This window comes from Bubalus kerabau, chromosome 7 (genome assembly GCF_029407905.1).
Source record: "Bubalus kerabau isolate K-KA32 ecotype Philippines breed swamp buffalo chromosome 7, PCC_UOA_SB_1v2, whole genome shotgun sequence".
NCBI lineage: Eukaryota > Metazoa > Chordata > Mammalia > Artiodactyla > Bovidae > Bubalus > Bubalus kerabau.
In genome coordinates, this window is record NC_073630.1 from 109,486,709 (window position 1) to 109,506,422 (window position 19,714).

At 57.4% G+C, this 19,714-nt stretch overlaps 1 protein-coding gene across 1 annotated transcript in view; it reads right to left on the minus strand.

Annotated features, from left to right (window-relative positions):
* Positions 1-1,410: 1,410 nt before the first annotated feature.
* The window catches only part of WDR1 (WD repeat domain 1), a 41,308-nt gene continuing 23,004 nt past the window's right edge, over positions 1,411-19,714 (minus strand). The window contains exons 6-15 of the mRNA XM_055589106.1: positions 16,597-16,674; positions 16,132-16,212; positions 15,561-15,794; positions 12,387-12,476; positions 10,740-10,894; positions 9,550-9,637; positions 6,529-6,639; positions 5,332-5,505; positions 3,492-3,636; positions 1,411-2,345 (exon numbers count right to left, since the gene is read on the minus strand). Of these exons, the coding sequence (XP_055445081.1) occupies positions 2,239-2,345; positions 3,492-3,636; positions 5,332-5,505; positions 6,529-6,639; positions 9,550-9,637; positions 10,740-10,894; positions 12,387-12,476; positions 15,561-15,794; positions 16,132-16,212; positions 16,597-16,674 (1,263 nt within the window). The 3' untranslated portion in view covers positions 1,411-2,238. The remainder of the gene's footprint in view (positions 2,346-3,491; positions 3,637-5,331; positions 5,506-6,528; positions 6,640-9,549; positions 9,638-10,739; positions 10,895-12,386; positions 12,477-15,560; positions 15,795-16,131; positions 16,213-16,596; positions 16,675-19,714) is intronic.

Below are 19,714 nucleotides of genomic sequence, written 5' to 3' on the forward strand. Positions count from 1 at the left end.
GAAGTGGCTTATTTCCACATTCAATTTTCTTGTGAAGGTCTCTGAATACAAACACCTCCTTCCTTGAAACGAGTTGGATATTGGGTGTAGTCAAGTTCTGCTGTAAAATGTTCTAGTTCTTTGAGTGAAGGGACTCAGTGAGGGAGGTAGCCCCAAGGCTGGCTGGTAAACACCCTCCTCACTCCCTCCCTCCCTCTTCTTGGCCTTCTACACCCGAAAGCCTTGTTTTAAATTCTGAGCCTGGTGTCTTAATGTCTGTAGTCTGTATGCATTATTCTGTTTTTGGTCATATATTTGGAAAACTTTCCCACATGTGGACATAAAATTCCCATTTAAAAAACCACATCAAATGTCAAATAGACATGCTTTTGCCTAGCATGTGCTGAAAATATGGATGCCATTTACCATAATTTAACATTTTACGGTGTTCCCCCCACCTTCATGCAGTACCAGTCTTCTCTGCTTGACCATTATTTCTGTCATTCTAAGGAACACTCAGGCTTGTGTGTACTATATGAGATTGCATGTTTTCTTCCAGCACTCTTAAAACTGCTGTTTAAAATCCAAAACTTGGATCTACTTTTAGACCTTAGGTCTGGATCTGGTGACATGGCAAGAAATTTTTTCAGACTGTTAGCCAGTTTTACCCAGCTTACTTAATAGTCACTTCCCCACTGATGTGAAGGTACCTGGCCCCAGTCCAAACTCATACTGGAACAAAGCAGTCCTGTACTTGTATCCTCTGGTGACCCTCACTTCAGTTATAGACTAACATTTCTCTTCCACTTTTAGCTCCTTTTTATACATGAACTGTAAAAGCAATGAGAACAGAAGGGGAAATTTTTTACTGGGCCTGTAAATTTATAGACGTCTTTATGATGCTGTCTTCTAGCCAAGAATAAGATAGTCTTTCCATTACTAATTTAAATGCTTGGGAATTTAGTTTTTTTCAACATCAGAATGCACACTATTTTTTACTTCTTGAGGCAGTACCAGAAAGGTCATGAACTGCCACAGAACTTGAGAGTCAGGCAGGACTGAGCTCAACCTGTCCCATGCTTTCAGTATACATACAAATTCAGGTGCAGAGAAGCGAGGTGGTCCAAGACACACAGTATTGGGGAGCTGGGGCATGAAGGGATCCTGAGGTTCCATGCCTTCCCGAACCATCCCCGGAGGCTGCATGCCAGTGAGATACCCAGGTCATGGGGTCCCATGTAGCTTTCCAGCCCCCGCTCCACGTGTCCCCATTACACAAAGTCAGCGACCCACAGCGAAGAGAAAAGATATTTAATTATTTCTCTGTCTAATCTCTTAAAGCGCTCAAAGTATTTTCACAAGTGCAAGGGGAGGGCCCGCTCTCAGCCAGCATTTTACCAGTGATTCCGACAAACGCAACGAGACTCCAAATCACCGTGCTTTATATACTTATTTTAATTTCCGCACTGGAAAAGAAAAGGAAGGTGTAAATGAGGACGAGTTAGTTTACAGTGACTCCATATTTGCCTTTTAAATTAATCTGTTCTCTCAAGGGCAGAGGATAGAAAGACAGGAAAAAACATCAAAGCACAAGAGTGAACTGGTGAGCAGGATGCCTCCCGACCCGCTAGCAGAGGATCCGAAGGCCTGGAGGCAGCGCAGTAAACACTGACAGGCATGGATTAAGATACACTGGAAAAAAAAAAACAAAAACCAAACCCCACGATTCCACTCTCAAAACCAAGCACAGAAACTGACAGTGAAACGTGGAGTTCCATGTGCGCCCGTCAGCCTGAAACCAGCGCCACCTGCTCCACAGCATCGGCCCTGCCGGCCCCTCTTCTCGCAGGTACAGAAACCGGAAGGACCCGCAGGTGGGGAGCGCGAGGGGCTGCAAACCCCCCGGGAGCCACGGGAGGGTCTGTGTGCTTTGGAGGCTCTGCCTCTGGAATGTTCTGCGCGGCAAGCGGTGGGTCTGAGTCAGGCGCCACACGTGGTTGAAGGTGCCCGCTTAATTTCCCATGTGCAAACGGTCAGGGTCTAAAGCTTTCAGAACTTGGGACAGACAGGATGGCCCAGCGAGCTGGCAGGTGGGCGGCAGGCCCCCCTCCCTCCAGGGGGCGGGGCCAAGGGTGGGCACGAGGTGAGGCCCCTCCCTTGGGAGGTGGGGCAGGGGCGGGGCAGAGAGGAGTGACAGAGGCGGAGCTGCGTTCACCCCGCGTCCCTGATTCGGTCTCGAGTTGGTGTGAGGAGGGCTCCTCAGTAGGCGATTGTCCACTCTTTGACAGAGGCGTCGTGCGAGGTTGTGACCAGCGTGTGCTCGTCCAGCCAGGCCAGGCTGCTCACATGGTGGAGCCGGTGCGCATCTGGGGAGAAAGAGGCGGCGGCTTTTGAGCTCTGCGGCCACAGGGACACCCTGGGCTGAGATTACCAGCAGGGGTCACGGGAGAAACCCAACACGATCCTCCTGCTCAACCAGACCCCCTTGCCCTCTTCTCAGCGGGGGCGAGTCTGGGTGATGGGAGGGGCAGTGGCTGGGTTCCTCAGCACCCCCACCCGCGCTGGGACCCCTGACACTCGGCGATTAGCAGCCAGCCACCCCTGGCTGCAGCTTCCTGGTACCAGCAGAGTCCTGACAACCACGAACCTCCCATTGAGGGGCGGAACTGCCCCTCCCCACAGGGGTGCAAGTCTGTCTTTCTGTGCCTAAGGCAACAATATACAGACAATATACAGATAACACATAGACAGGACCCAGTGTTAATTCTGGTAGGACCAAGGCCACAATGAATAAAAAAGTTGATAACACAAGCTAGGGAACCCCTGCACACAACAGCCTGACCTCAGGCCAGTGCACATTCAGTGACCTGTGACCCGCCCACCCCCTGCCACAGCCCAGACCTAAGGACTGGACTTCCCACCCTCTACTCTGAGAGCTCCTTGCTGCATCTTGAACTTGAGTCTTCCTACAAAACCAGCACTGCTTCCCGTGGAGACCAGGATGGCCCATCTAAGTCTGCTCTGCTCCCCACCCCCATCCTGAACCAAGGAGTGCACCTGCCTGCACACCTGAGGACAGCCCACTGGTGCCCTCCCCCACCACCTGAGAAAGAGCTTTTGATGGGGGGTGAGGGTGGGGCCTGACACAGGTGGGGGCCCCTCCCCCACCTGACACAACTTTTTTGTATAGTAGAGGATGCCATTTATATTCAACATAAAAGGCTCCCTGTGGGGTAGAGACTGAATGGAAAGGGACCAGAGCCCACATGAGGTGGTGGAAGGTGGGGACATGGGGACAGGAGAACCGAGATCCACCCTGGATGGACATGGTTGCTGGATGAACGCTGGGCACACAGGTGTCCTCTGCACGTCTGCCTGGACCAACAGAGATGTTTGCTGGATGGCCAGGCCTCCCGAGGGGGCCACCTCCCCCAAAGCACAGAAGGGACCCTCGGGCCCTGGGGATGCCTCTCCGGAGCTGCTCAGGGAGCCGAGGTGGGTGGGAGCATCACCTTGGATCTTGACCCTGGTCTCAGGGTCACTCAGGGTCCACACGTACACCATCATGTCCATGCCACCCGAGGCAAAGTGCTCGTTGTCCGGAGACCAGGCCAGACAGACGATCTTTGCATGGTGTCCATAGAAAACGTTGTTCTCCTGGATGTGAATTGAAAATAGGTGGCAGGTCAGGGTCCAGGCCAGAGTGAGTGGGCATGATCTCACCTAAGGTCAGGCTTCTTACCAACTCACCGACACCTCATAACACGCCCAGGGTGGCCACTGCTCAAAGGCACAGACAGGAGCAGCCCAAGATCAGCAGCGGCTGCTGCACCCCTCCCAGGATCCTGGGACTCTGGGGCTGTCCTCCTAGCATGTGTCAATGGGCCACATGTGCCCACCTGCCTGCAGAGCTCTCTGCCCTAGAGAGGGGAGTCAGAAAAGTAGGAATAGAAAGCACGAGAAGGTCCTATTGGCATGGACCAGGCCCTATGCGTGTATGGACGGAGGAAGTGGCTGTCCCCCAGACACGCGCCACTGCCCTGGAGCCCAAGTTGGGTAGTGTGCTCTGCAGGCAGACGTCTGTCCACAGGAGCACGTGTCTACAGCGCGTGTCAGCCTCGAGCCGCTGTCTTACCAAACAGGTCAATGTGAACAGAAAGTTAATGCTCTCTAACTAAACTAACGCTTTTACTTTGAGTATTCCACCTTGTTCTTAATTCCTAGATTAACCATGATTTTCGAGTTTGCCTCTTTCATTTTTTGTGGAGTCTATGCTGCAGATTACTCAGCACGCTGTAAACTTGTTATATGTAAATGAAATCACTTAAGATGTGATAAATGCAGGATTTGATAAATGTGCTACTCAGGTTGAAGGAACCTCCTAGGAGGTGGAATGTTCTTCATGTTGACGGAGGTATGGGTCGCAGTCAGAAGCAAAGCATGAGTATATACTTATGTTCTCATTCATTCTTCATTATATGTAAATTTTACAGCCAAAACCAAGAAAGCACTAAACTCTAGTCAATATGTGGGCTGATATACTTAATGGCAAAACTTAAATGCACTTAAATGTACCCTTAAATGCACTCAAAAATTAGATTACTAGATGGGTAATGTGACACAGTAAAATGGATAATGGTAGAATCTAGAGGGCAAATTCTTTGGACTCTGCTATACATTTCAAAGCTGTCCTAAGGGTTGGAAGTTGGGGGTGGGGGGGAGGTTGGCTTGGTGGGGGGGACTGGAGGGACCCCTCCTCCCATCTGCCCTGAGGTCCAATCACACCAGCTCACTCATACCCAGAGGCTGACCAGAGCCCTCCGGAGTGCAGTCTCTTGTGAAACAGGTCTAAGGCTTTCTCACGTCTCCCAAGCCAGGGCCGGATGAGCTCCCAGGGTCCTGGCAACGGGGTCCTCTTTCACTCATCCACTGCCCAGGGACCCCCTCTACCCCAAGTGCAAGGCCACATCTGGACGACCAGCACTCACACTTTGCAGGACTTTAAGCGGCAATGATATCCAAGAAAAAAAAAAAACCTAGCCTAAGCCCTTTGACAGAGAAGGTCCCAGAAGTCACTGGGCAATACTGCCGAGGTGAACCTACCAGCCCGATTTCACAGCAGCCTGGCTCCCACTCAGGCCCCTAGCTTTTTGGCAACTTTGCTACAAGCCCACAAACTGCTGGGCGGCAGGGGAAGCCTCCTTGGCCCACGTCATTCACGCTCTGGGAGCAGCAAAACTGCGTGTCCTGTGCACCTGCCCCATCAGTGATGACCAGGGAGAGAGGCTGTGGACCCCTCCTGCCATCTGTGCTGCCTGGTGTGGGGCCGAGGCAGGCGGCCCGCCCACTCACCGAGTAGCCGTCGGCAACGCTGAAGACCGTGACCACTTTGCTGGCGTCGCACACGGCGAGGAAGGCGCCGTCGTGGGAAAACGCCAGGTCGGTCACAGGGCCCTTGGCCTCCAGGAGCTTGCCCTCGTCCTTCAGCGTGGTGCCCAGGATGGAGTAGAGGCGGACGTTACCATCCTGCAGGAGGACAGAGGGGCGGCGGGTCACTCCCCTGACATGGGCACCTGTGCCCACAGACAACACGTACGCCCTCCCCGCCTCCACCCCACCCCCCGACTCTCCTGAAGCCCATCCTCCTAGAGGGAGGGGCCCGAGTATCCATAAGAAGTAGTACTTTTCCTCCCCACCAACTCATGCCCGGCTTGGCCACATGCCAGCTCAGGTGCCAGAAGAACTACCCCTTCGTCCCCAGGTGCCAGAGGACACGTTCTACAACCCAGCAGCAGCTCTGGTGTCTGGCTTAGCATAGTGGGCAGAATTACATGAAAAGAGATTGAATTATCTTAAAATCACATCAAACTGCGGATCCCAGCCTCCCCAACCCCAACTGTGATCTGGGTGTTTGGGTGCTCACGAGACTGCCCTTTTTACAAAAATTTCCAGTATGTTCCAATCAACTGTCCACAGGCCGAGCTCTGAGAAGCACCTATACAGGCGTTAAGTCTCCAGCGAGGGCCGCTCGTCCAATCTGACTGTGCACTGAGCCTCACCATCTGTCCCGTGCCCTGTACCCCACGCCCCTCCCAGGCCTGGCAGATCCCCTCGGGCACCAGGCCCCTCTCCCTGTTCTGTCCAGCCTCTGTCCTAGCAAACGCCCCATCCTTGTGGGGTCCCGGCACTTCTCTGCAGGGGCCAGGAGGTGAGGGGAAAGAGTGGACGACAGGAGTCAGACTCGGGGAAACTGCAGCCCTCTGGCGGGTGCTGCACTACGTGGCGTGAAGGCTCCCGTCCCCTCCCTGTGCCCACAAGGCTCCCCCAACTGCCCCCAGGACCGACGCCCAGGCTGAGGGCTTCTTTGCCCTGTGCCCCTAGCACGGCCTGCTCACTGCTGGGACCCTGGTCTCCTGTGGGGGAAGGGGGCAGCCCAGGAAGATTCTCACTTGGGTGGCAGGAGGTAGCCTGGCACCCACACAGCCCTGACCGCCCTCCCCCAAATCACTCAAAGACCCCAGGGCACAGGGTGTGGGGATAGGGCCTTACCGCGCCCCCGACGGCCACTGTCTCACCACCCGGGTGCACGGCCACTACTTCGGGCTCATAGCCAGGGTTGTCGATGCTGAAGCACTTCCTCTGGTCCTTCAGCAGAACGATCTGGGAAACACACAGACAGCGCGGTTAGAGCAGAGGCCCGGGACAGACGGCCCAGGCCCCGTCCGGGGGTCGGGGGTGGGGGGCCAGGACAGGGCTTCAGCCGCACTAAGTGGGACCACCCGAGGGCCCCGCAGTGTTACTCCCTCATCAGCAGCAATGGTGCTGTCCCTACCACCCGCCCGGACATCCGGGTAAGCCATCTGCTGCTTTTGAACTTGAATTCCTCCAACTACACACCAGCGGGCGTAATGACAGAGCTCTGCTGAGCAGATTGTCCCGGGTTCAAGAAGACACAGCACGTGGAAGCGATGAGCCTCTAATCTGACACCAGAAATGAATGAGACCGGCTGGACTTTTAAGTCCTGGCCTTTCAGGTCTGTCCAAAGAAACATCCTTTGCAACCTCGACCCGTGGTGTATGAAACTGCTAGCAACGTCACTGGTGAGTCCCCAGAGCTTGGGGACAGTGCTGGTGGGCCCCCCCCACCCACCCCCCGACTAACAGAGGGGAAACCAGGCCCCTGGGGGCTGACTCTAGCGGGCAGACAGCAGCGCTGGGAGTGCAGGTCTGTGGAGGCCATCTATTTGTCCCCAGCTCTGGCAGGGAGGGGAGGACAGGACACAGAAGGCTCACGGCTAAGCGGCCTGGAGGCACCCACGGCACACCCCGCCCCCTCGTCCCACCCAGGCCAGCCCCTGCCTCAGTTCCCCCGTGTTTGCCAGGGCAGGACAGAGTTGGCGGGCAGGGCTCAGCACCCAGGGGTGCAGGCCCTACAGAAGGGCTCTGCCGACACAGATGGGACTTGATCCTGGCTCAGCTACCTGCTGCCCGGGATGGGGGTTGGCAGGGGTGGAGGGGCAGGGGATGGACACATGTGGCTCATGAACTGTCCTGAGCCTTGGGCTCCCAGGGTTAAAAACCCAGTGGTGCCTAGATAGCCTGAGGATGGAATTCAGGGCTCAGAGTAAACGAAGTGCCTCATAAAAAGCAAACAAAACCAGCCGCTGGAGCCTACCTGAGCCACACACCCTGCAGGTCCCTGGGGTGGCAGGGTCACCTCCTGTCAATATAGGAGCAAACGAGGTGCAAGCCCTGCAGCTCTCAGAGCCAAGTAGAGACTCACATATGGGCTGCACGACCTCAAAGCCTTGCCCTGGCCACCATGCTGCATCTCCCACCCTCTGCGCACGGCCCAGGGCCCCCCGATATAGTGACCCTCCTTTGTCCCCACCCCCACCCACCTCTTGCTGCCCGTCCTGGTTCTAATTCACTGGACTGTCCCAACAGCGTGGCCTCCACCTGTGGTAGCTCTGGCTTGATCCCATCTGATCCTGGCTCAAGCCACCAGCGGTCCCAGGGGCACGCAGCCCCCCTCCGCCATCCTCGGGGTTTGTTGTGGGGTCTGCTGTGGGGTGGGGGAGGTGAAGAAGCCCAGGCGATGGGTGGCAGCACCCACCTTAAAATCTGCTACAGAAAATGCACCTGGACAAACATTCACCCGAGTCGTCAGCCCGACTCAGGAAGCACCCCTACTGCCCGGCACCCCCGACGGAGAGACGGCGAGCCTTTGTCCAGACTCTGGTTCAAGTCTCAGAGGTGAGACCTGAATGTGGCTGCTCCTTGACTGAGAATCGTGGGCCCCTCCAGCACAGTCTGCGGACCCTATGACTGGCCGTGGGGAGTTCTGGTCAGGATGCCCGAGAGAAGCAGGGGAACAGAATAAAACAGGGCAGTCATCACACCTGATCGCATGGGCCATGGACTCCTGGGAACCCAGGAGTAGACCCTATACCCACCAGCCCCTTCTAAGCAGAGCCTCGGGCGGCTCTTCCAGGAACCTGTGAGCTCTCCCAGTGTGACCTTCTAGAAGGTCCACGTCTGGTCTTTCCCACACTTGCTACGGCGCTCCCAGTCCTCAATTCCTCGTGCACCCCCACTGGCCACCCCGCTGTCTGCCGTAATTGCTTGGCGGAAGGGCTGTGTTATCTAGGACACACAGGAATCCACACTCCCTGAAGCAATTAAGCTCCCAGGACGGAGGAGGGGCAGTGGATCTGAAAGACAGCTCTCTGGAGTGGGTCTGTTGCTCATGCCAACAGGGGCTCTATTGCGCCTGCTTCCTCCACCCTGCACGCTGGGATGCCCCGCCCTGGCGACAGACGGCGTCTGCTGCAGAGCAGTGTCCTGGATAAAGTGGGTCAGGCCTGGGTCTCAGTCAAGGGCAGTGTGTTCCGGAAATTTTAAGAAATGGCATGTAGACAGACCTTCACCGCCCTGAATGAGAACCCAGGCTGCCGGGGCTGGAAGAGCAGACCCCGCGGAGGCCCGGGTGCCACCCTCCACCATCACAGGGCCTCCGGGAGGGAGGCACGGCCACTCTCAGCCTCCTCGCTCGCGGAGGCGGTACCAACAGCCTGCTGTGTACTTCCTCGTAACCCGCCCTGTGAGCTGCAAGGGACGAGAAAACTAAAGCTCAGAGAGGGTGAGGAAAACGCCCAAAGCCACACAGCCAAGCACTGCAGGGCTGGGATTTGCAATGAGCGGACTGAGCCACACTGGCTGTGCCTCTTGTGGGCTGCAGGGGTGAGGGACCACCCCATGCAGGGCGTCTGACCCTCGAGTGTGGGCTCTGACCAGGCTGCCTGGGTTCAAATCCCAGCTTTGCCCTTTGCCGGATGCAGCCCTGGGGCAGCTTAGCCTCTGTGCCTCAGTTTCCCCACCTGTGAGGTGGGGATGATGCCGGCCTAACTGATGGGGCTGCTGAGGATTCAGTGAACACGTGGGAGACCCTCAGCACACGCAGCAGAGCTCTCAGTAAAGAAGGGGAGAACGGCTGTGGAGGGACGTGGGGACCAGGCACTGCGCAGTGTCAGTCTGGACCTTCTGGTCAGACCCGGGTGGGAGCCGTACCTGGCCAATGCACACGACCACAGTGTAGCCCCCGGGGCCGACAGCCAAGCACTTCGGCTGGACGTCCAGTTTCACGACTCCCTGTCCGCTGTGGAGAGAAGGATGCGTTAGTCTCCAGGGGTGCAGGGAAGGCATAGACACGCACTCAGTGAGGACCACAGCCGCTCGGTGACAGGTGGGAATTCCACCCAATCGCGGCCGAAGGAGCCTCTGCTAAACAGACATGGGAGGGAGGAAGGAAAGACTCCCCGACTCTATGGGAGAGAGAGTCGAGATGGGGGGCTGGGACGAGGGGTGGGGGCGGCGAGAGGAGGTGAAAGCGGCATGTCCCGCATCTGCGCCGAGGGCCACCCCCCCGCTGCCCTGTCCTGGGTCGGGCCCCATGTGCACCAGCCAGACACCCTGGCTGGCACTCCCTGGGTTCAGACAGAATTTAGTTCTGGTCCTGACCTCCCAAAGAATCTGGCTTGGATGATAAAGGATCCGCCTGCAATGCAGGAGACCCAGGTTCAATCCCTGGGTCGGGAAGATTCCCCTGGAGGAGGGCATGGCAACCCACTCCAGTATTCTTGCCTGCAGAATCCCCATAGATGGAGGAGCCTGGCGGGCTACAGTCTATAGGGTCGCACAGAGTCGGACACAACTGAGTGACTAGCACTTTCACTTTCTCACCCTTCCATGGCCATGACCAGTCTCCTCCACAATGTAATTAAACAGACAGACAGACAAATATATATATATAACTGGTACTTTAAACGGGATGGGTGAAAACTGTCACCTTTACTTTTGGTTAATGGAGAAGGACATGGCAACCCAGTATTCTTGCCTGGAGAATCCCATGGACACAGGAGCCTGGCGGGCTACAGTCCACGGGGTTGCAGAGTCGGACACGACTGAGGGACTTAGCACTTTTGGTTGAAACTACAAAGACACATCCCAGAAAAATCTGCACACACAAACCACTACTTAACAAACGGTAAGCTGAGGAAAACGCCACAGAACTGAGCCAAGCGTGGTGCCTCCCCGGCTGGGTGAAAGGGCCCCTGGGGCACGGTGACCAGCCCGTGGTTCTGCCCTGGGTGCGCTGGTCAGCCCAGGCTTGGTAGCAGCAGCATGGGCCCCCCGAGGGCGACTCCACCACCGACGGGCTGAGGGGCAGGGGAGTGCGTCTGGCCCCGGGCAGCTCTCACCTGTAGTCCCGCAGCGTGAGGTTGGTGTACCGCACCGTATCGTCCATGCTGCAGCTCACCAGCTGCCCGTGCTCGTCCACGGTCATCCTGGACACCTGGTTCGTGTGGCCCTTCCCAGCAAAGGAGTCGTTCTCCCCCGTCTCAGAATCCCAGTAATGTGGGGCCAGGGGGTTAAGGAAGAGCCTGGCTTCAGGATGTGGTGCGTGCCCCACCCTGGGGAGGCCACGGCCCGTCCCCTCTCCCGGGCAGCACATTATGGAAGGGACAGTGGGCACCGGGCTGAGTGAACCTCTTTGTGCACATTCAGCTCCAAATTTCAGGGTGCTCCAAATTTCAGGAAGTGGACGTTGTGATCAACCAGCAAGAGAGCATGCAGTGGGAGAGTCCACCCGTCTCTAGAATGAGAACTGGGCGGGTGGCAGGACGGCGCTGTCCTGCCACAATGGAGTGGTGCCTCTGTCCGAGGGGGCTCAAGAAGGAAGCCCTGTGGGGACCCCACGTACCCGGGCCGATGCCCCCCGACCCCCTCGCTCTCTTTTGCCTGCTGTCCAGCCCAGCACCTTCAGTGGGAGGCGGCCTGTGCCCCGAGGACTGGCTGATGGCTGCCCAGGTGCCATCTGGCAACCGGTCCCAGGCTGACCGTCCGCTCGGGGTGCCCAAGTGTGAGCTGTTTTTAAGTTATGAGGCTCTCCTTTTACATCAACAAAGAAGCGTCTTTGTTTGCACCGAGGATAGTTCCCTAGGAAGCTGCGGGCATCTTCTGCAGCTCACAGGTCTCAGGATGGGAGCCCCCCCACCCCGCCTCCGCTGTGGATCCCCCAAGAGGTCAACATCATGGTGAGTGGACACCAGGGCTGGCCGGGAACGAGCAGGAAGGATGGGGTGGTGCCCGGAGTTGGGGGACATGGGGCAGGACCCCAGTTGTACCCTCTTTTCCTTCTGTTTTGAGGGGGCAGAGGGGGACCTCTGCCCTCCTCCCTTGGGGCTATGGGGAACCGTTCCCAGGAGGGAACCCTGTAGACAAGGCAGAACCACGGAGGTGGGGGGAAGCGCGGGGCCTGGAAGCCCCTCCAGGGGCAGGGGCTGGGCTGCACAAGGGCAGCCCTCTCATGCAGCCATGATACCTCGCCGAGCCAGGCCCTGCGGACATCACTGGCCATGCTGGAGTGGGAGGGTTGGAAGGGCTGCTGGGAACGTCTCGGGGGGACCCCAAAGCCCCGCACTGGGGGACAGGGCGTGGGCTCTGCCCAGCTCTGCTGTCGCCGAGCAGAAGCCACTCGAGGTGTCTGAGCTTCGCTTTTCCCATTTTTAAGACAAAAGGACTCCCCACAACAGGCTCTAAGTCTTTCCGGATCCTAACGCACATGGATTCTGCTGCTCGTGAGGGGTGAGGCCAGGACCAGGTCACGAACAGGGAAGTTCAGCAACCAGGCCCTCAAGGCCGCAGAGCGAGTGACCCATCAAGTCAAGGCCATGACCCGGAGCTGGAGGGCCCGAGTGTGGAACAGGCCACCTCTCGGCGGCCAGGACGAGGCAGAGGAGCCCTGTGGCCACCACCTGTCCAGCCTGGCCTCTGGCCCCGTGGGAACAGGAAACTCCCGCCTCTCCTGCCAGGGCCTGCGGAGCCAGCACTGTGAGTCAAAGGATATTAATGTGTCCGTCGTGGCTCCCGGAGTAGATGTAAGACTTGCCGCCGTTTTTATGCACCGTCAGGCACTGGATGGATTTGCTGTGACCCTGCGGAGGAGACAGACGGGTGGGGTGAGCCGAGGACATGCCTGTGTCCAGCCAGTGACTGTCAAACGCTCACCGCCGGCTAAGCCCCAGGGAGCGGCCACGGCCCTCGTGGGCCTGAAACACCGCCCGCCGGCCTGGGTCAGCCGCCTCCTGCTGACCACCCCTTGATACCTGGGTCCCTCCCCACCCAGGCACTTAACCCCGACCTGTGTGGAGGACGGGGGTCTAGCAGGAGCCCCAGCAGAGCACCTGGGTCTGCGCAGACTGACCCAGGCAGCCGCCCCCCGTCCCCAGCCATGGAGGACAAGCCCCCACCCAGCACTGGGTCTCCACGAAGGTGAAGGAGCAGTACTAAAGGCCCAACTCTCGCAGAAGCAGAACCCCAAAGCCACTGGACGGCCCAGAGAGTCTCCACCCAGAGACCCAGCTCACAGCTCCAGCTCTGTCCCTGGCTCATGAGAATTCTTCTCTCCTGAGTTCCCTACCCTCACCAGGGCTGTGATCCCACAACCAGGGCAGTCCCAGGGCTGTGATCCCTCCTTGATCAGCAACAAAGGGGCCCAGAACACTCGTGTACAACCAGATGACTGCTTTGAAGGGAGGCATTTTACCTCCCTTTCTAACTGCTTCTGAGATGGAAAAAACCTAAGAGATGGGGTTTAATCACAGCTCTTTCCCCTCCTCAGATGTAGCCGGGGCCCTCTGAGCATCGCTGACTGTTGCCACAATGTGATGTGTGTACTATAAAGCAGAGACATTACTTTGCCAACAAAGGTCTGTCTAGTCAAAGCTTTGGTTTTTCCAGTAGTCATGTATGGATGTGAGACTAGGACTATAAAGGAAGCTGAGCACCGAAGAATTGATGCTTTTGAACAGTGATGTTGGAGAAGACTCCTGAGAGTCCCATGGACTGCAAGGAGATCCAACCAATCAATCTTAAAGGAAATAAGTCCTGAATATTCATTGGAAGGACTGATGCTGAAACTGAAACTCCAATATTTGGCAACCTGATGCAAAGAACTGACTCATTTGAAAACACCCTGATGCTGGGAAAGATTGAAGGTGGGAGGAGAAGGGGACGACAGAGGATGAGACGGTTGGATGGCATCACAGACTCGATAGACACGAGTTTAAGTAAACTCCAGGAGTTGGTGGTGATGGACAGGGAAGCCTGACGTGCTATGGTCCATGGGGTCGCAGAGTTGGTCACGACCGAGCGATTGAACTGAACTGAACTAACTGCTCCTGGGATGGAAATCTAAGAGATGGGGTTTAATCACAGCTCTTTCTCCTCCTCAGATGCAGCCAGAGCCCTCTGAGCACCGCTGACTGCTGCCACGACGAGACGTGTTTCATCAGAGAAAGGTACACACAGTTCTCAGGATCCCTGAGTCCTTCCCACAGGGCAGCGACCCACCAGGCCTTACCGGGAGTCTTGCCCCACGCAGCCTGGGAACCCAGACACAATCTGTGAGTAATGGGATGCCTTGGGACTTGGCCCGCCCCATCTGGGGCAGCAAGCAGCCTTGCCAGGAGCCTGTGAGCACTGGGGCTCTCCCGCGCCTCACAGATGAACGCTGTGAGCACTGGGTGCTGCCCAGCGGCCGTGTTCTGACAAGCGGGCCTGCTCAGGTGATTCGATTCTGATGCAGCTCCAGCTCGAGCCACAGGATCACCTGGGTGCACCTAAAAGTACCGACCCCTCAGAGCTTCCTACGGTCTCTGACTGCATCCCGACAGGGCTGGCCAGGCATCAAGCCCTTTATGGAAATTTCCAGATGACCTGAACGTGCACTAGGGTTGAGAAGAACTGATTTAACTCCAGCCCAGTTCCTGGGCTCACCTGCAGCCTGATGTCGGCACCAAACACCCCTCGGGATTCACAAGCTAGCTACACAAGGCCTAAGGAGGCAGATGGCCTGGCCTGGCCCCTGCCTCACGGGCATCGGGAACCTGAGCCCATGAAAGCCACCGGCTCACAGACTGTGGGGTGCACACACGCTGCAGGGTCAGGCAGCTGGCAACCCATGGCCTGCGGAGGGACTGGGCCCCCGGGGAATAATCCTAGCCTGGTCTACACCCAGGCCCCGGGGCCCAGGAGCCTCCCAGGGCCTGTCTGTATGGCCTGAAAGCAGCTGAGCGAGCAGGGCCTGAGGAGGTGCTGACGTTTGGCCCCAGGGCTCAGCCGCAGGACAGGGAGCCACTTGAAGCCTTGCTGTGGAGGCCCCTCCCTTGAAAGCATGGCTCACCCAGGGCTGCCAGGGCAGGTGAGGGTGACCCTGAGCACCCCACCCAGCAGCAGAAGCAAGCCCGTGGGCAGCAAGGGGGTCAGAGCGGGGCCCTGAGACACAGGAGTTCCCAGTCCGGCTGCGATTTCCTGAGACGCCACCATCTCCAGGGCTGAGGGAGGGAGAAGGCACGGCCCCACCTGGGCGGGACACTCAGGGCAGATGCTGGTGGCCAGCTGGCCTGGGTGAGCCATCCCGATGAGACGAGGATGGGAGGCAGGGAAGCGGGGTCTTCCCCAATGCCCTCCAGTATCGCTCCCTGCTGCCCACACCTCGGGCCTCTGCCCCTCAGGCTTCCACGGGCTTCTCCAAGTCCACATCCGCTTCCAAGTGCCCACTCCCCACCACTGGCTGGTGCCCACCCTGCCCTAACCACACGGGACAAGGGCCTCCCCACTCATTCTCACATTCACACCCTGCACATCGTCCTGGCCCAGCTCCAAGACCAGCTGGGCCCCCCACAACCGTGGCCACACCCCACCACATGCCTCGTCTCAGGGCTCAGCATCTTCCTCATCCTGCCTGATACGGGGGACACAGCTGGTGGCCTCCTAACCGAGGAAGGCTGAGCCCCTTGGGACAAACGAGCCCCGAGAGCAGGGGCCAGGGCTTTCTTAACAGCTCAAGGGGATCTCAGCGCCTGGCTTCTCATCTCTGCTAAACTCACATCCCCAAAGCAACGTCCTGCGGTTCCACTGGACCTCCACCTCGCCTCAGCTGCCCCTTCTCCGGCAGGATGCCCGCCTCCCCTCTGGCCAGTCCTTGCAGGCCAAGCTGCTCCATGGCCCGGCCTTACCTTGATGACCTGCAGGGGTTTGCTGGGGTTGTTTTTGTCCAGGTAGTTGATGTAGCCAGACAGGGAGATGCTGAGGAGGTGGTCCTTCTGCCACAAGCAGCCCAGCTGCTGGTCCAGGACGTTGGAGCCCATGGTAAACGTGTTGACGACCGAGTTCACGTTGACGTCCCAGATTTTCGAGGTTTTGTCTCCGGAAGCAGAGAGCAAGTGGGTGCTATCAGGACTCCAGCTGATCTACTCAAACAAATGGTGGTCACAGGTCAGAGCATTCCACCGGCGGGGGGAAGAGACTCAGACACCGGAGCTGTGTCCACAGCCCCTGTGCCTGAGCAGGGATGACAGCCTGGGAGGTGGTGGAACACTCAGGGCAAAGACAGGACGAGCATCCCAGCCACAGGCCTCTGTGGGCCACCGCACCCTGTCCCGCGTGACCTTGACGGTCTCTGCCAGTGCCCCCACTCCTGACCCCTCATCTCAAGCTTCCAACTTCAACCCGCATATGGATGATGACAAACGCAGACAGGCCCCGCCATAAGCACAGAGCAAGCCGTGAACACGGGCCTATACTCACAGCGTAAATGCCGCCGTCGTGAGCCTTGCTTCCTCCCAGCGCACACACTTTCTCTCCCGTCTTCCCATCATAGATGAAGATCTTTCAGGAAATACAAACATGTGAATCACGTACGAGTGTATGAACACACGGATCATGTGTAGGTGTGTATGCCCGGCCGTCAGCACACTGACTGAGCTCCTCCCACTCATCCCCGCTCCACCATCAAGAGGGTTGGCAACTGTGACTTTACAGGAATTCATCAAAACTGGATGAATTTGGAGCGCCTTTTAAAGGAGACTGACAGAGAGATGGGGCTATCACGCTTTGAGGACACAGTCTCAAACGGAGTCACATCCTGGGAGGAGGAGGGAGGGAGCTGCCCGTTGAGACCAGCTTCACTGAGTCTGTCTGTTTTGAACAACCAGAGGCCCAAGAGATTAACGAATGCCCCCCGCTCCCCACCTCCCTGGTCCTGGACCTCACCTGGCCATCGGCGCTGGCCGTGGCAAATCTGTTCCCGTCAGGAGAGAATCGCACGCAGTTGACGAAGCGGCCGTGGTCCTGTAGGAAAAGGGACGATTAACCAGGGACAGGCAGCTCAGGAAAGCTCTCTACGAGCTCTGAGGCCCACGACCACCATGCATGTGAATGCCAGTCCGCGGGAGCCCTCTGAGCTCGGCAGGAGCCCCGAGCGGACACACCAAGAAGTCTGGCTCAGCCCCCGGCCTCGGCAGGGCCCATCTCTGCCTGCCAGGCCTCCCTGTTGTGACGTACATGCTCCCCAACCTCTGCAGACAGAAACGCCACCCTCCCTCTGGCTCTTAAGTCCACTCAAGCTCAGAACCCCCATGCTTAGTGAGGCTGGAACTGTGAGGCCTCGTTCCTGAGTCCTCGGAGCCTGGCCCGGGGCCCAGCACACAGCAGACGCTCATCTGGGCATTTGCTGAACGAACTGAGGTTTCAAAGAAATTAAACAGTGGCGATGACCTTCCTGGCAATAAGAGTCTGAGGAGATATGACTTCCAGCGGTGATTCCATTACCTAAAGGAGTAAATGAAGTCATTCTTTCCTGAGTCAATAAGGGTCTGCATCAGAGAGTGATCCTCTGAAAACCCCACAAGCCATCAATCCGAAGCCTGGCCCCTGCCAGCACGCATGAAGCGACAAGTGTCGTCAGTTCTCCTAAAGGTGCACGGGTCACCTGCCCCCGTGGCCACAGACGCCCCACCTACAGGAAAAGCAATTCGACTCAATGCAAATCCCAGCCCCTACCAAGGTAAACCACCGACACTTTTAAAGCCTGAGCTGCTGGGGTGGAAGGAGCTGCACGTGTTTGTGTATAAAGTTTATGGGTTGACTTGTCCTGAGAGATGGCTTGAAATCCCAGGACCTGTGAACGTGACCTCAATGGAAACAGGGTCTTTATGTGTGTAGTCAAGGTAAGATAACGCCCCTGAGGGTGGGTAGGCCCTGACCCAACACCACGGGGGTCCTCGTGGGGGGAGGGAAATCTGGACTCAGCGCAGACACTGGGGGACCACATTGAAAGTTGTTGCTGAACCACAAAAGACGCCGGGATTCTTGGCCTCCGGAGAAGAATTCAACCCGGGCCAGAGATGAGGCTTGATCGCTCCGAGCTTTTGTGTAACAGAGTTTTATTAAAGTATAAAAAAGACAGACAAAGCTGACATCGACATCAGAAGGGGGTCAGAAAGAGTACCCCCTCACTAGTGTTAGCAATGGAGTTATATACTTTTAATCAGTTATTACAGTGAATCAAAAGAATGTCTGGAGGTTGTCACTAGACCCACTCCCATAATTTACATTTTAAGATAATAGGATTAGCCAGGTTTTTTTCCAGAAACTGTCCTCAAGCAGGATACATTATTGTTATATAATGCTAAAGAATGTAGAGTGGAAAAAAGTTTGTCCTTTTCTCCTCCTTGAGAATTCCAGACCCCTCTTCTCTTTGGGGACCCCTGGACTTATCAACCTGCCTAGGAACTGACTCAACATGAAGATGGGGGCAGAGACAGGGTTACGCACCCCCCCACCCCAGGATGGCCTGTGTTGCCTTTTTTGTTTATCACGTCCACTTATCCTGCTTCTCAGGCCAACCTTTCCGGCTCTCAGGCTTGCGTTCTGAGCTAGTTGGAGAACGGCCGTCTCCCAGTGGGCTCACGATCCATTAAAATGAACGAACTTTCCAAACTGGGCCCTCTGACTGCCCTTCCCCATGACCGCGGCTCTCAGTCACCCTACCACCTTGAGACCCCCTTGGGAGCCTCCGGTACCCTTCTTTCCCCAGGGAACAACCAGGCTCCAAGCAGCCCAGGTTCTGGGAACCCAGGTCTCCGGTTTCCCGTGCAGAGCTCTGGCTCTTGGCCCTGGACAGGAGGCAGGCAGGCTGGCTGGTCGGCTTGGCGGGGAGCCCGGGGGTCAGATCCTTAACTCCTCAGGCCCATGGCCAGCAGCCTGCCATCCCCAGGGCTGCGAGGTAGCCTGCTGGGTGGCGAGGGCTCCCGGACTCTGTTCCTGGGGTAGTTCAGGACAAGTGCTGGGAGGGCGTCTCTCAGTCCTCCCAGAACCAGTCCATGGGGATGGGAGGATGGACAGGCAGAAGTGGCTCCTCCTGCACGAGGTCAAAGGAAAAACAACCCAACCGCTGCTCTGCACGCCTGCCCACAAGTCTGGTCCTCTTGTCCGCACCTCTACTGGCTGACCCCGCCCTGCTGTTCTGGGTTCCTGGGTGGTGAGGTGGGCGAGGGACGGGGGTAGGCCAGCCCCCTGGGTCCCTGTGACTGACCCGGCATGCCAAGAGTGCCCCGCGGTGGAGCAGATCACGGGGCCAAAGTGGGGGCTATGCTGGGGGGAGTGAGAAACACTCTATGAGCCAGTGGGACCCTGGGTCACCCTGCAATGCCAGCTCGTCCAACTCCGGGTACCATGGTTCCTTGAGACAACAGGGCTAACCCCTCACACACCCAGCTCAGAGGTCAGCACGGTCACCAGGCCTCCCCCCGGCCTGCCACCCTCAACACCCCTGGCCCTACAAGGACGTCACACATGTGGATCTGTCTGTCGTCCCACCCCTGAACCAGGCAGGCTGCCGGGCAGGAGTCAGACTGGACAGGGCAGACGTCCCTCCACCCGGGGACCAGGCGCTGTGGCTTTAGAAAGTCTCCCCGTCAGCTTTTCCTGCCACTGGAGCCAAGAGCCCAGATGAGTGGGAGACTGATGTCGGCTCCTGAAAATAGCCAATTTAGAGGGAGGAACAGTAAGCAGACCATTAACCAAAAAAAAAAGGGGGCTAAAAATAGCCAGTTTCACGGGGAGGGGAGGCCAGAGGACAAAGGACGAACAGGCTGGGGGAAACATCATGGAGGGTTCAGAAGACGGAGCTGGGCTTGGGGGCCCCGGACCCCCTAAGGTCCCGGAGGGGCAGTAACATCCTGCAGGTCCCTGGGGTGCGGGCTGCCCAGCCTCAGGCGCGGCCAAGCCAGAGCTCTGATTGGAAGAGTGTCAATGGACCCTCCCAAGAACCTCCCCACAATTACCCCCACCCACCCTGCTATTACCTGTGCCCCATCAGTACCTCCCC